The sequence below is a fragment of the Saccopteryx bilineata genome, chromosome 2 (assembly GCF_036850765.1).
Source record: "Saccopteryx bilineata isolate mSacBil1 chromosome 2, mSacBil1_pri_phased_curated, whole genome shotgun sequence".
NCBI lineage: Eukaryota > Metazoa > Chordata > Mammalia > Chiroptera > Emballonuridae > Saccopteryx > Saccopteryx bilineata.
Window position 1 is genome coordinate 190192233 of NC_089491.1, and position 14783 is coordinate 190207015.

The 14783-nt window shown below is 37.5% G+C and overlaps 1 protein-coding gene across 1 annotated transcript in view; it reads left to right on the forward strand.

Moving 5' to 3' along the window:
- LNX2 (ligand of numb-protein X 2) overlaps nucleotides 1–14783 on the forward strand; it is a 72638-nt gene that overhangs the window by 25717 nt on the left and 32138 nt on the right. Inside the window, exon 3 of the mRNA XM_066258963.1 lies at nucleotides 10693–11210. Coding sequence (XP_066115060.1) covers nucleotides 10804–11210 — 407 coding nt within the window. The 5' untranslated portion in view covers nucleotides 10693–10803. The remainder of the gene's footprint in view (nucleotides 1–10692; nucleotides 11211–14783) is intronic.

Genomic DNA, 14783 nt, shown 5'->3' on the forward strand with positions numbered 1-14783 from the left:
CTATTCCAGCTGGCTCAAGGTCGGGAGGAAACCTGTACTTGGCTGTGGACCTCCGTACGCCTGAGCCCTCTTCTGGAAATCAGAAAAATTCTTCAACAGGCACTCGAGCAGGGATCCCGGCACAGACTCCTGTTGTCCCATCTTAGATGACTCAGGAATAATGAGAAAGGATAGGATACAGGCAATACACACTATTAACACAAAGAACACACTTGTCTCTCTCACACTCAACTCAGTCATTTGAGCTCAGACAAAACGCAGCGCAGCGCAGCGCAAAACGGATTCTAATGTGACCGGTCACTCCCAAAGTTAACAAATCCAAATATCCAAATTTCAGAGAGCAGCGTCCCACTTCTGAAAGCCCTGGGTAGGTTACCAGCGGCGTCCCACCTACTACCTCAGGTTTATATGCTCCAGAGCTCAAAACCAAACCAAATGAGGATCCTCCATGAATACTTACTCAGCTTGAGCTGTCCTTCCGGTCTCCAACCCAAAACTCCGCCAAGGGAGAATCCCGGACGAGCCCCCAAAATGTAGCATCCACCGGGTACGAGAACAAATGTCGGAGACTTTCAGGAGTTAAGATGTTACTTTATTGGCCAGTTTAACCTGCGCAGGGGCGAACTCCCGAGATGTCCGGAGACACCGTGCCCACAAGGAGCTGCAAATGGGAGCCGCGCCTGGAGCTTACAGCCAAGCCCTTATATATCCTAAGTGAGCAAGCATAGACAGAAGCAGATGTGGCAGTTTAGCTATTGGCTAGGGAGGTCACACGCAGCATAGCAACAGGGGCCGGCATAGCAACAGGGGCCGGTTTTAGCTTAGTGGCGAATTTCAAAAATAAACTTCTGATAAGGGTCTCTGACCTTCTTTGTTCCCAGCCTCACAGGAGCCATATCAGCACTTACTGTTCCTGCAATAGTTACACTCTTTGGCAGCTCCAGTACTCCCTGAATCTAACATAATCCTGTTGAGATTCTTACTCAGATTAAAAGCCAAAATTCTATTAAGCCCTACAAGATTAAATTAGCCCCAGTTACCATTCTAATTTGTTCTCTCTGCTTTGTTCATTTCATCCACACTGGCCTCCTTACTGTGTTCATTGCATATACCAGCCATATTTTCACTTCCAGGCCTTTCTACTTATTTCATTTGTCTAGTAACAAACATTCTTATACCAGATACCTGCATGGCTTTCTAGTTACTTCCTTTTAGTTTTAATTGAAGTGCCACCTTCACAGTCAGTTTTTCCCTGACACCTTATATAAAAAGCTATCGTTCTCCCAGTACTGTCTTCCCTTTCTTTTTCTTTGTAGCACTTTTCACCATCTGAAATAGTATTTCATTTCATTTTCTTGTGTATTACCTATCCTCTAGAGCAGGGGTCTCAAACTTGCCGCCTGCTGAACAATTTTGTGCGGCCCGCAGACTAATCCACGAAGTTCAAAATATTTTGGATAAAATTAAGTAAGCCTAGGGGCCTACTTGTATTTGCCGAACGGCTGTGATCTTGCTCTGCGGCCCACATGCTGAGTTGAGTTTGAGACCCCTGCTCTAGAGGCTCCCACCCTTACCCAGAATATAAGCTTCATGAGAGTAAGGGATTTTAGTCTTTGTTCAGTGCTGAACTTTTAGCTCTAGAACAGTGCCTGGCACAGATTTGCTACAACCTGCATGGATGGATGGATGGATGGATGGATGGATGGATGGATGGATGGACGGACAGATGGACGGATAAACATATAGACAGTGCACACAGATGTATGTAAAGAGAGGAGGATAAAAAATGACTAGGAGGTCAGATTCGAAGGTTAGGAAGAAGAATTACTTTGATTTTGAATATATTTTGTTTGCAGAAGTTACCTAGTAAAGACACCAAAAAGGCTAGTAGAAACTACAATACATAACATGTAAAACCTGGGATTTTGTTTGAATCAGTTTCTGAAACATGAGAAGCTGCCACGGACCAGTGCGGCTCCTAATACCGGTGCGGAATTAAGGAAACACACTTATCAAAACAAAAATGATGGGACCGGGAGGACTCTTCAACATGCCTGGCAGTATCCGAGTGCCTCATAGCCCCAGTTTGCTTTATTATATAGCCATATGCAAATCAAGGACCTTGATACAAAGTTGCACATCCAAGGCTAAGACAGGAACTCTCCCAAGGCAAAAAGAGGATACATTAGTGAAATCTACAAACATCTGAAACAAAGAGTCAGACGAAGGGCATGTATATATTGCTTCCTGCAATCCAAGGAAGCAAGTAAAGTGGGTGCAAATTCTCAGCATCATAGCCAAATATGGAGATGGAGGAGGGAGAACTTAGCCTTTTGCTAAGCCTCAAATCTAAAATGGCTTTTTGCCATTTATGGTCCACAATAAGAAACCATTATAATTTGGAGTGCAGTCTTAACCATTGTCATTTTTAAAATAATACAGCCTCTTTATGTTTCTGGATTTACAGTATAAATAATTTATTTCCAGCCCTGGCCGATTGGCTCAGTGGTAGAGCGTCGGCCTGGCATGCAGGAGTCCCAGGTTTGATTCCTGGCCAGGGCACACAGGAGAAGCACCCATCTGCTTCTCCACCCTTCCCCCTCTCCTTCCTCTCTGTCTCTCTCTTCCCCTTCCGCAGCTGGGGCTCCATTGGAGCAAAGTTGTCCCAGGCGCTGAGGATGGCTCTATGGCCTCTGCCTCAGGTGTTAGAATGGCTCTATGGCCTCTGCCTCAGGTGTTAGAATGGCTCTGATTGCAGCAGAGCAACGCCCCAGATGGGCAGAGCATCGCCCCCTGGTGGGCATGCTGGGTGGATCCCGGTCTGGCACATGCGGGAGTCTGTCTGACTACCTCCCTGTTTCCAACTTCAGAAAAATACACACACAAAAAAATAATAATTTATTTCCAGTCATGTAACAGGTATTTATATTTTGAAGGACTATCTTATTTGTGTTATATCTGAATGTGGGCAATGAGTTACAATATAGTAAGGATTTAAAAAAATTTTTTTCTCAATATTAGGACTTCATATAACTGAAACAACTCATTTAGATAAATCAGAAGAACCTCTGGCAACACTTGAACACCATTTCAGATAAATACCAAGGCTACCAAGGCTTTGGTTCCTTCCCATGATACCAATTTCTGCTTCTACTAATCTTGAGAAAGAGATCTGGCCCACTCAGTTATGATCTTTTGAAGTCTGGCCAGAGCCATTCTTGAGCTGATAAATTTTTTTAATTAAATATCTTTTTAAAATTAAATTTATTTATTTATTTATTCATTTTAGACCAGAGAGATAGAAAGAGGGGTGGAGAGGAGCAGAAAGCATCAACTCTCATCTGTGTCTTGACCAGGCAAGCCCAGCGTTTCAAACCGGCAACCTCAGTGTTCCAGGTAGATGTCACCCCATGAAAACTAATAAAAAAAATTTTTTTTTAAATCTTCCAAAGTCTGAAAGAAATACTTAATATCAACACAGAAAACTGTATCATATTATAGTCGTATCGACTTTGATAGCTGCCTTTGTTGTCAAACTTTTATACCTAAGGATTTCTTTATCTAGTCCGGACAAGCCTGACAATTTCTTATAAAAAATTAACATGCAACTACAGCACAATTCCAACCAAACTCCTGAGTAGTTACCCCAGGGAAATGAAAATTTACGTTCACATAAAACCTATACAGCTATACTTGCAATGCCAAACACTAGAAGCAACACAGATGTCCTTCAATAGGTGAATGTCTAAAAACCATGGTACAGCCACACTATGAAATACTACTCAGCAATTAAAAGGAAAGAACTATGGATACACATACAAGCCAGTGCGAATAAATCTCCAGAGTATGATGCTGAGTGAAAAAAAGCCGGTTCTATAAGTTTGCATGCTATATTATTACATTTATATAAACTTCCTGAAATGACAATGCAATTAGTTTTAGTTAAATGTTTAAACATTCATTTGCTAATTAAACCATAAACCTATGCTCACATTTTCATGAAAAATAACTTACTTTTAAAATAAAAGTTATCATGCCTGACCTGTGGTGGTACAGTAGATAAAGCATCAACCTGGAGTGCTGGAATTGCTGGTGTAAAACCCTAGGCTTGCCTGGTCAAGGCACGTATGAGAAGCAACTCTGAGTTGATGCTTCCCTTTACCCCCTACGATGCATTTTCTTTCTCTCTTTCTCCAAAATCAATGAATAAAACCTTTAAAAATAAATAAATAAAAATATAGCAAGAGAGGCAATGTTTTAGATTTTTGCAAAACTGAAGTAAAATCTGTGTTTGTTTTCAATTTTTTGTAAGATCACATGTCAGGTGTCCTCTAAAAAAAACTCCATTAGATACTCATGAAAGAATGAGAGTGAAATAGGCAGATAACGCCTTAGGAAAAACAGTTTTGACCTTATGAACCCAGTGAAAGAGATTAAGGGGTCCTGGGTCACACTTGGAGAACTACTGGTACAGAGTACTAAGAAGTAAGGAAATAACCAACAATACTTTTTAAAAAGACAAAACTGAAAAAGGCAAAATATTGAGATGAGCCCATACTGGAGGAGTCTGCATTTCCTGGAATAAAGTTCTCCCACAGTCTTTTCCTACTGGAAGAAACATGTCTGAATATCTGTACAGAAATATTTACCTTATGAAAGGAGAGCCTTACATAAATTCTATTCTATTTTTAAAACATTTTCTACTGAGTCTCGTTTTTATGTCCCATCTATGTATGGAATCATATAGTTCTTAGTTTTTTCTGATTTACTTCTTTCGCTCAGTATAATGTTATCAAGGTCCATCTATGTTGTTGTAAATAATCTGATGTCATCATTTCTTGTGGCTAGACTTTGGAAGATTAAGTGGAATGATGTTATTCTTTGTCATCATAGGGCAGGGTCCAATATTGACTGTTTTGCAGTGCCACAAATAAATGTGCTTGGTTTTCTCTTATGTGTTTCTACAGGTTGGGCAAAAGTAGGTCTACAGTTGTTCATATGGAAAATAATACAATAATTACTAATGTAAGAGTAAACTTTGTGTTCTGTGTACTCACAACTGTAAACCTACCTTTGCGAGCTTGTAGAATTGTACATTTCAGAACTCGTCTATATTTTAGGCTCACATATGTGCCAGAGAACAATTTTTTTTAGTGCATAATATATGCCAAGAACTGGAATAGAAGAGCTAAAAAGAGACACTTGTCTTTACCCTCAAAGAGGTGAGAAGATAGTAAGGAAGCATACAAATGTTGTAGTTGTTGGAAAGCAGATATGTATAAAAAGCAGCAGGAAACTGAGCTAAGGAAGGTGGGCCCAAGGGTAGGAAGGAGGTACATCAGCTTGGATAGGGGGGATAGAGCTTGAACTAAGACTTAATAGTGAATAGGAGTTTGTTGGGAGGAAGAATATTCTTAGACTCTTGGCATTGAGGAATCCAGGGTTGTTTCCCATCTAACCATACTTTGGTGGTGATACTTTGCTCATCATTGTTTTTCCTGTGCTGGACCTCCTAAGTTAGGGGCCAGTGAGGAATCTTTCAATTTGAATTAAAAGTAACATCAAGAGAAATGATCTGGCCCTGGCCAATGGCTCATTGGATAGATAGTACTCTCTGCGTGGACATCCCAGGTTTGATTCCTGGTCAGGGCACACATGAGAAGCAATTATCTGCTTTTCTCCCTCTTCCCCTCCCACAGCCAGTGGTTTGATTGGTTTGAGCATGGCCCCAGGTGCTGACAATAGCTCTGTTGACCCAAGTGCTTCAGCCTCAGGCACTAAAAATAGCTCGGTACTTGAGCACCATCCCTAGATGGATTTGGCAGATGGATCCCAGTCAGGGAGCATGTAGGAGTCTGCCTCAGTATCTCCTCTCCTCTCACCTTAAAAAAATAAAATAAAATAAAAAAATGAAGAAATTAATAGAGAGAGAAGTGGTCTGAATAATATATAGTTAAATGTAAAAACATAATTCTTTCTAAGAGTCTGTATTATGTACTCAGATATTCTTATACCATAATCCAGGAAGAGCAAGCATGTCAGTCATCACTGGAGTTAGGTAATAACTCATGTCTTATAACTCCCTTTCTATTACACTGGCTATATTTCAAGATATTATTTTAGATGTGTTGTAATATCCCCAGCCAATTTAATAGTTTCCATGTCTTTACTATTCCCGGAATATTAGCTAAACATATAATGTAATTTGTAAAAATACACATTATCCTACATTTTATAGTTTGGAAAATATTTGACTATTATTTACTTAACTTGTATTTTAATATTTCAAATTGTACTCATAGAATATCTGAACTCAAAATTATATAAGCATGAGCATATTCTTTTATTTACAAAGATATATTTCTGGTCACCTAAACTTACCAAGAGTGAGAAAGAGATTACCACTCACTTGGTCATTCAGTAGTTACTGAGCTTCGCCCTGTGACATGTTCAGTTCTGAAAGAGGAGCTAAAGTGGGGGCTGCAGTGTGAGGAGTAGTATAAGGTTATAGTGAAGGACTTGCACAAAAAGTGGAAGTAGCATCTTCTGCCTGGATTGGGAGTAGAAGGGAGGGACTGGTGGCTGGAAAATCCGGGTCGGGCTACTTTTGTCTTCAATGACAGTCACACACCAAGGCTTTCATCAATGTCTTCCCTCATTCCTATAATTACTTAGTTTACTATTAAGTTATTGTGACACAAGAAAGAATTGGATTTACAGTATCTTCCTTTACTCTTACTAAGTAATCATAAGTTGTATGGTGTGGGGCAAATCAAAATCTGTTTAAACATATTTTTTATCTTTAATAGTAATAATATCTAGTACTTATATAGCACCTCTGTGTGTCAGGCATGCACACATAAGTATATTTATTATTATTCCGATTTCACAGATGAGAAGGAAACAAATTGAGTAAGATCACAAAGCTAGTAAGTGACAGGGAGGGTTTGAATCCGCACAGTCTGGTTGAGCTACCAGGGTAACTACTTCCGCTACATGGCATCACAACTTTTTAATCAGTATTCATATACACATTAGCCATCTTCCTATGATAATTTTTCATTTAATGTTTGTTTTGGGATAACAGGCATTTCAGGGCTAGAGATCATGCAGTTATTATTTGGTATTTTAAATGGGAACATATTCCTTTACTTGAAAATATTTTGTGATAAAATGAAAATAATCAAAGAACTAAGTTATTTAGAGATTTAGAATATAGCTTAAACATAATGATCTTAAGAGAATGTTTTCTAGTCATATGTGGGAAGCTAGAAGTGCAATATATTTTCTTGAAGAAATGAAAATTAGAATAACCACTGTCACCAGAGGCAGATTAAGGTCAGTTGAGGCCCCAGGTGCAGAAGAAAATATTTGGCCCCTTAAAAAAGGAGAGAGACAGGGAAAATAAAAATACATGTTAACCATATTTTTAAATATATATATTTTGTGACAGAGACGGGGGGAGCAGATAGGGACAGACAGACAGGAAGGGAGAGAGAGAGATGAGAAGCATCAATTCTTCATTGTGGGCACCTTAGTTGTTAATTGATTGCTTATATGTGCCTTGACTGTGGGGCTACAGCAGACTGAGTGACCCTTTGCTCAAGTCAGCAACCTTGGGCTCAAGCTGGTGAGCCTTGCTCAAACTAGATGAGCCCACGCTCAAGCCGGGCAACCTTGGGGTCTCGAACCTGGGTCCTCTGTGTCCCAGTCCAGCGCTCCATCCACTGCGCCACCACCTGGTCAGGCCATATTTTTAAATAAATAAAAAATATTATATACTATTAATGTTAAAATTGCACATATGGCCTGACCTGTGGTGGCACAGTGGATAAAGTGTCGACCTGGAATACTGAGGTCGCTGGTTCAAAACCCTGGGCTTTGCCTGGTCAAGGCACATTTGGGAGTTGATGCTTCCTGCTCCTCCCCCTGGTCTCTCTCTATCTCTCCCTCTCTCTCTTCCCTCTCTAATAAAAATGAATAAATAAAAAAATCTAAAAAAAAAAATTGCACATATGAAGCCAAACTTGGTGTCATTAGAAAAAAGTGTAAAGTTGGGGTTTTGTGGGGCCCTTCAGAAGTTGGGGCCTAGGGCACGCGCCTGGTGTGCCCACCATTAGATCCTCCTCTGACTGTCACAGACAAAGAAGACCAAAGGATATATGAATTTTATTGCTAATTGACTAGAAAACAAGTGTCTGTCAACATTCTGTGTTAAATACCTGGGCTGAGGCAGCAGTCTGCCTGAGATAAATGATACATATTTCTCACCTTAATCTCACATACCTTGCACTGACGTTTAAAAAGTTAACGGTGCTCAAAGAATAAGGAAGAAGCCCCATGAGTTACAAAATAGAAAGAGGTCTCCTCTCTTAATGTTGGCACTGGTAGGGGTCTAGATCACAGACTGATCTTACCATCATTATATGGCGATTTAAAAACTATCTGAGGTAAGCCATTCTATCTGAATCCTGTCCAACCCTGTTATAATTCATATCAGTTTTTGTTAAATCTGTTAAATTGTTAATGTTTTTTTTCTACTAAATATACCAAATAAATAAAATAACAAATACCGTATTTCCTCATGGATAAGACGCACCCTTTCCCGAAAAATTTGGGGTCTAAAACCTGGGTGCATCTTATACAGTGGTTGTAGATTTTTTAACTTGCTTTTCCTGCTTTTTCGCGCTTGATTTTGTGTTCATTTTTGTAGATTTTTTTTTTGTTTGGGGACAATCTGACACCAGCAAGGAAGAGTGAAGAAACCAACTATAGGAGAAGTTTGTACCTGGGTGAAAAGATCCTGGGATAATATCAAGATTGAGATCATTGTCAAGTCATTTAAGAAGTGTGGCATTTCAAATGCCATAGATGGAACTGAGGACAAGGCAATATATGAAAACAATGATTCATCATGAGACACAGATGAGGACAAGCTAATGGATGGGAGTTTTGACAGTAATGAGGAGTTGTATGAATTTTATGATGAATAAAACTTGAGTACAATAACTTTATGTAATACATTTTTTCCCCAGATTTTGGGCCCCAAAATTAAGGTGTGTCTTATACATGGGAGCATCTTATCCATGGGAAATAACAGTACATATATTTGAACAGAGCAGTATTTTATTATTGAAACAAACGCTAGCAGCATTAACTTGGTGTCCTACTCTTTCTGTCCTTGGAGCAGGGACACTGAGTCTTATTACTCTGCCCCAAATACATTTTCTTTGCCCCAGAGGTCTTGGTCTGCTCCATACTCCCTGAAGGTACGTACATGCACTCTCAAGCTCTTGTGACAGCCGTTGAGATGCCCTTGAGTTAATGCTTCCTGTCACAACTCCGCAGTCCGTATTTTCTCCCCTTTTGAAAGTATTTCTAGCCACAAAGCCAAAATGAGATAGATACCAGTTTTCCTCTTTCTCTTTATCCGCATAGCATCCTGTTCATAACTTGCCCAGAATATTTATTACATTGCATTTTAATAATGGGTTTGCTTAACCGTCCTCCCCCTACTTCTCTACCCTTGTTCAATGTTTGGCACATACTAGACACTGTAAATATTTACAGAAGAATGAGTAGAGACAGTTGCTGCCTTTAGAGTTGACTATTTAACCTCTGGTGCTGCAGCAGCAGGAATCTGGAAACCCTTATCTGAAGGGAGCATTCTCTGCTAGGCCTGAACTGAACTGGAGTAGGCTGTTGTAAGAATCTTGTGTTGGAGAGGAGCCCCATCTGTGTGCAAGCATGCACGCGCGCGCACACACACACACACACTCTCTCTCTCTCTCTCTCTCTCTCTCTCTCTCATGCTCTGAATAAGCCAGAACAAATGGAAATGTGGGACACTAGGAGGTGGAATTGATATTTATAACAAGTCTTATCTGTTTAATTGAATTACAGAAGAATTTTTCTTTTATTGGCATTAAACTATTTTTTGAAGTTTGTGTAAATGTTTATAAGCGCGGTGCAGATTTATCTTTCTGTAATTTATCTTCCTGTGTTGTTATATATAGAGAGAATATTCAAATAATACATACATATTTTGAAATCCATTTCTCCCCAAAAATAGTGCAGTGCAAAGGTAATTTTTTAACATACACTGAATTATCCTTGAGACTACATTTCAAAGATACAGTCTTTGATGTAGTCTTATAAATACATAAAATCAGTCATAAGCAAAGAACCATGACTGGGATTGCCAATACAAATATATACTATACCTCATTTTACATTATTAGCATACTATGTAGATTAATTGGCTTCAAAACAGACATTGAGCAGTGAAGTATTTGGGGATTTTAGCTGCTAAATCAAATTGCTTCTTATGTCACATATAATATTTGGCATCTTTGCTTTTAATTGCAATTTTTTTTTTCACTTAGAACTTGTTAGTCTGTCACATTCTTAGCTAACTAGCAAATTAATTTCATGTTTATGTTTTATGACTAATTTTTTACCTGTTCTAAATGTTATTGTGATTTCTTTTTAATTTTAAAATATTTTTGAAAATTTATTTTATAATTTTTTTCAACTACAGTTGACATTCTACTTCTTACATTATTACTGTAAGTCCAACATGACCTAAATTTTAATTTTTTACTAAAAACAAAATTTACTAATAATACAATTTTTTTACTTTTAGCCTATCTTGATAGATATTAATTACTTTTTTTTGGTTTGTTTATCTAGAGACCCTTGGTTTTAGTCAAATACATTCCTGTCTATTAAAGAAAACAGAACTTGAAGTAGAAGTGGAAATCTAACGTATGAAGATACAGAACCTGCATCTGTCAATTCAAAATGGGAACAACAAGTGATGAGATACTATCTGTGAGACACGCCTCCTCCTCCTCTTTTAATCCTCTGTGTTTTGAATGTGGCCAGCAGCACTGGACAAGAGAAAACCACTTGTATAATTACCAGAATGAAGTGGATGATGACCTGGTCTGCCATATTTGCCTTCAACCTCTATTACAGCCACTGGATACACCCTGTGGACACACATTCTGCTGCAAGTGCCTCAGAAACTTCTTACAAGAGAAAGATTTCTGTCCATTGGACCGCAAAAGGCTTCACTTTAAGTTGTGTAAGAAGTCTAGTATTCTAGTTCATAAACTTCTGGACAAATTATTAGTATCATGTCCATTTTCTTCAGTGTGCCAGGATGTTATGCAGCGCTGTGATCTGGAGGCACATCTTAAAAACAGGTAAGTAAAAAATATGAAAGAAAGAGAAGTAACTGGGTTTTATAAAAAGGTTGTTGAAACAAACAAAAACTCGATTAAAAATAACAAGGTATCAATAGGTAATGGACAAATAGAATACAAGAGATACAATAAATAAATGTTTTTTGAAACAGTGTGATGTAACATTAGTATTTATCAAAAATATTAATACAGCCCTGGCCAGATAGCTAGGTTGGTTAGAGCTTCCTCCTGAAGCACAGAAGTTGCTGTTTCAACCTCTGGTCATGGCACTTACAGAACAGATCAGTGTTCCTGTCTCTCTGTCTCTCTCTCTCTCTCTTTCTCTCTCTCCCTCTCTCCCCCCCTTCCTCTCTCTTTAAAATCAGTAAAAATAAAAGACCATGAATATAAAAACTATACTGAGGAAGTACCATTTTATACCTATTAATATTTTTGCTGTTATGTTTACATAATTAGCAGGATATAATGATAGACTCTATGCAAGACAGTTTAGCAATTTCTTTAGAAAGCTGTAAATGTAAATGTCCTTTTATCTACCTTATTATCCTAAGGAAATAATTCAAAAGAAGGAAAAATTGTATGTAATAAAGATGTTCATTGCAACATTGTGTATAGTTCTATAAATTGGAATCAAACTAACAGTAAAGTTATAAATACAATAGTACATCAACTCAATGGGATATTATGCCGCCAATAAAAATGATACTTTTGTTGTAACATGTAAAATGTGATTTTATTTGCCTGAGATCTTATAAGCATTCTGTTTACAGGGGCTAGTCTCAACAAGAACTGGGGGTTGGAATCCTTCAAACATTTAGTGGTTACTTTTGTTCTAATAAAAACTTTTTAAAAGGTTAAATAATTTAGTTAGCTGTTGTTTAGTGAGTATTATAATTTAACTTTGGTAAACTTTAAAATTATTCATACCCTTAGGAAGCATTAAAATACATGTCATGTCTTAAGTAGATGTAATCACATAAAGTGACAAATATTAATTTCTAAATTTCAAAGTTAAGCCACTTGTGTGGTATAAAGCTGCAATAATTTTGAGTTCTGTGAAAACAATGCATCGTATAATAGAGGGTGGGGCAAAAGTAGGTTTACAGTTGTTCGTATGGAGAATAATACAATAACAAATAATAATACAAGAATACACTCTGTGTTTTACATACTTACAACTATAAACCTTCTTTTGCCTTGCCCTGTGTTTTGGGTTTGGAAATAACAGTATAAGTCTGATATAGAACAGCTTGTTGTTCTACTCACACATAAATTGTAGAATTGAAGGGGATTATCCAGTATAATCCCCTCACTTTACAAATCAGGAAACTGACTCACAAAGATCTACTGCTAGTTAATGATATAGTTAGACTTAAACTATAGTATTCTTACCATTCTAATATACCATAATGACTTTTCCACAAGTTGAATCATGTTTTCTACTGCTATATAGTAGTAAAAATTTCATATGGACAGGAGTATACATGTTTATTCTGTTCCTAAATATCAGTGTTATAATAAAATGAGTGTAGAAATAAAGATGTGTGAGGAAGAATGAGATGCTATTAAAATCTCAGAAACATGAAGGTATATAGAGAAATTACTTAAATCTAAGCTGTATTTAAAAATAAGCTCAGAAAAAGTGTAGGGTAAATATGTAAACATTTGAAAATTCAGGTAGCCTTAGATTTTTGCATATCTTAGTTATCAGCAGGCATAGACTGCAAACATGGTAACAGACCTCCTGGAAATGGACACCAAACTTTTGAGTATGCTAGTCTGAGTCAGGCCTGGTTCCAGCTGAGCTTAAAGAATACTTTAGGACAGTGGTAGTCAACCTGGTCCCTACCGCCCACTAGTGGGCGTTCCAGCTTTCATGGTGGTTGGTAGCGGAGCAACCAAAGTATAAATAAAAAGATAAATTTAACTATAGTAAATTGTTTTATAAAGATTTATTCTGCCAAACAGCGAAAATCCGACATAAAGTACTTGGTAAGTAATTATTATTATATGCTTTAACTTGCTGTAACTCTGCTTTATAAATTTTATAAAGTAAAGTTACTTCCCTACTTTATAAATCACCATTACTGTAGAACCTGTGGACGGTTAGAAAATTTTACTACTAACAGAGACACAAAAGTGGGCAGTAGGAATAAAAAGGTTGACTACCCCTGCTTTAGGCTTTTCTTATTTCACTCAGTAGAACTATTCTTTTTAGGGGATGGGTTCTTTTGTGACTCTTTTATGAACATCAGTTATGGGATATTAGAGGAATTGAGCAGTCTCAATTCAGTTACTAATTATTTTGATAACAGCGAGATAAAATTTCACAAATTTTTAGGAATATTCACTTAACTAAAATGCATACAAGAATTTAATACAGGCATACCTCATTTTATTGCACTTTGCTTTATTGTGCTTTACAGATATGGGCGTTTTTATTTTTGTTTTTGTAAATTGAAGGCAAGACCCTCCCCCAGTAAAAACATTACAGCTTGCTTTATTGTGGGACTTGAATCAAACCCACAACATCTCTGAGGTCCATCTGTGTGTCATTGAAGTATCATTAGTATTTTCCATCAAGCATTTGTTTTTAGTTTTGTTTGTTTTGTTTTTGCTTTTTTGAGAAAAAAATCTTTATGAACTTCTGAAGCAGTACAAAACTGGGAAGCTCAACTTAGGTGTAACAAACATGGATATGATGCTAAGCAACTCAATCCTTAAAGCAGCATCCCTCAAATTTTAATATGGCCCTATCATTAAATAAGCAAGGCTAGAATGAGCTACAGAGGGTTTGTTTTTAAGCATATATTGAGTGAGATGGCAGTTACATGAAATGATCTGAACAAAGTTGGTGCATAAGCTTGAAAAACACCACTTTGCTTTGGTAAAATATTGATGCTATATAACCAACCCTTAGGACCCACAGTTTCATTAAGACGACTAGATTCTCTAGGGCAGTGGTCGGCAAACTGCGGCTGGCGAGCCACGCGCAACTCTTTGGCCCCTTGAGTGCAGCTCTCTGGCTAGTTTAGGAGTACCCTAATTAAGTTAATAACAATGTACCTACCTATATAGTTTAAGTTTTAAAAATTTGGCTCTCTAAAGAAATTTCAATCATTGTACTGTTGATATTTGGCTCTGTTGACTAATGTGTTTGCCAACCACTGCTCTATGAAGAGGTCACTTTTCCCAGCTTACTGTTGTTCAGTTTCTACTAAAGCGTGTGGTATAACTAGCTGCCATCACGTAAATGCTCTTGCCTAGAAAAGGATTGCAATTCTATTGATATTAGAAGTAGCAGGGAGAACTTGACATTAAAAATCTAGATGAATAATTTATAGGATAGGAAAAAAAAGGATTTATAGGCTGGTCTCAGAAAACTGAGTTTGTTGTACAGGGACTTGGGTTAACATTTAGAAGAATTTGTAAGCTTTAAGGTAGCCACATCTTTCCAGAGATTGTAGCATATGAAGAACCCACCAACACTGCATATTATGAATAAAGAGCAGAAAAATGTCTTTTTACTAAAGTAGGAAGGATTATAAAAATACATACTAAAAAGGGTTCAGA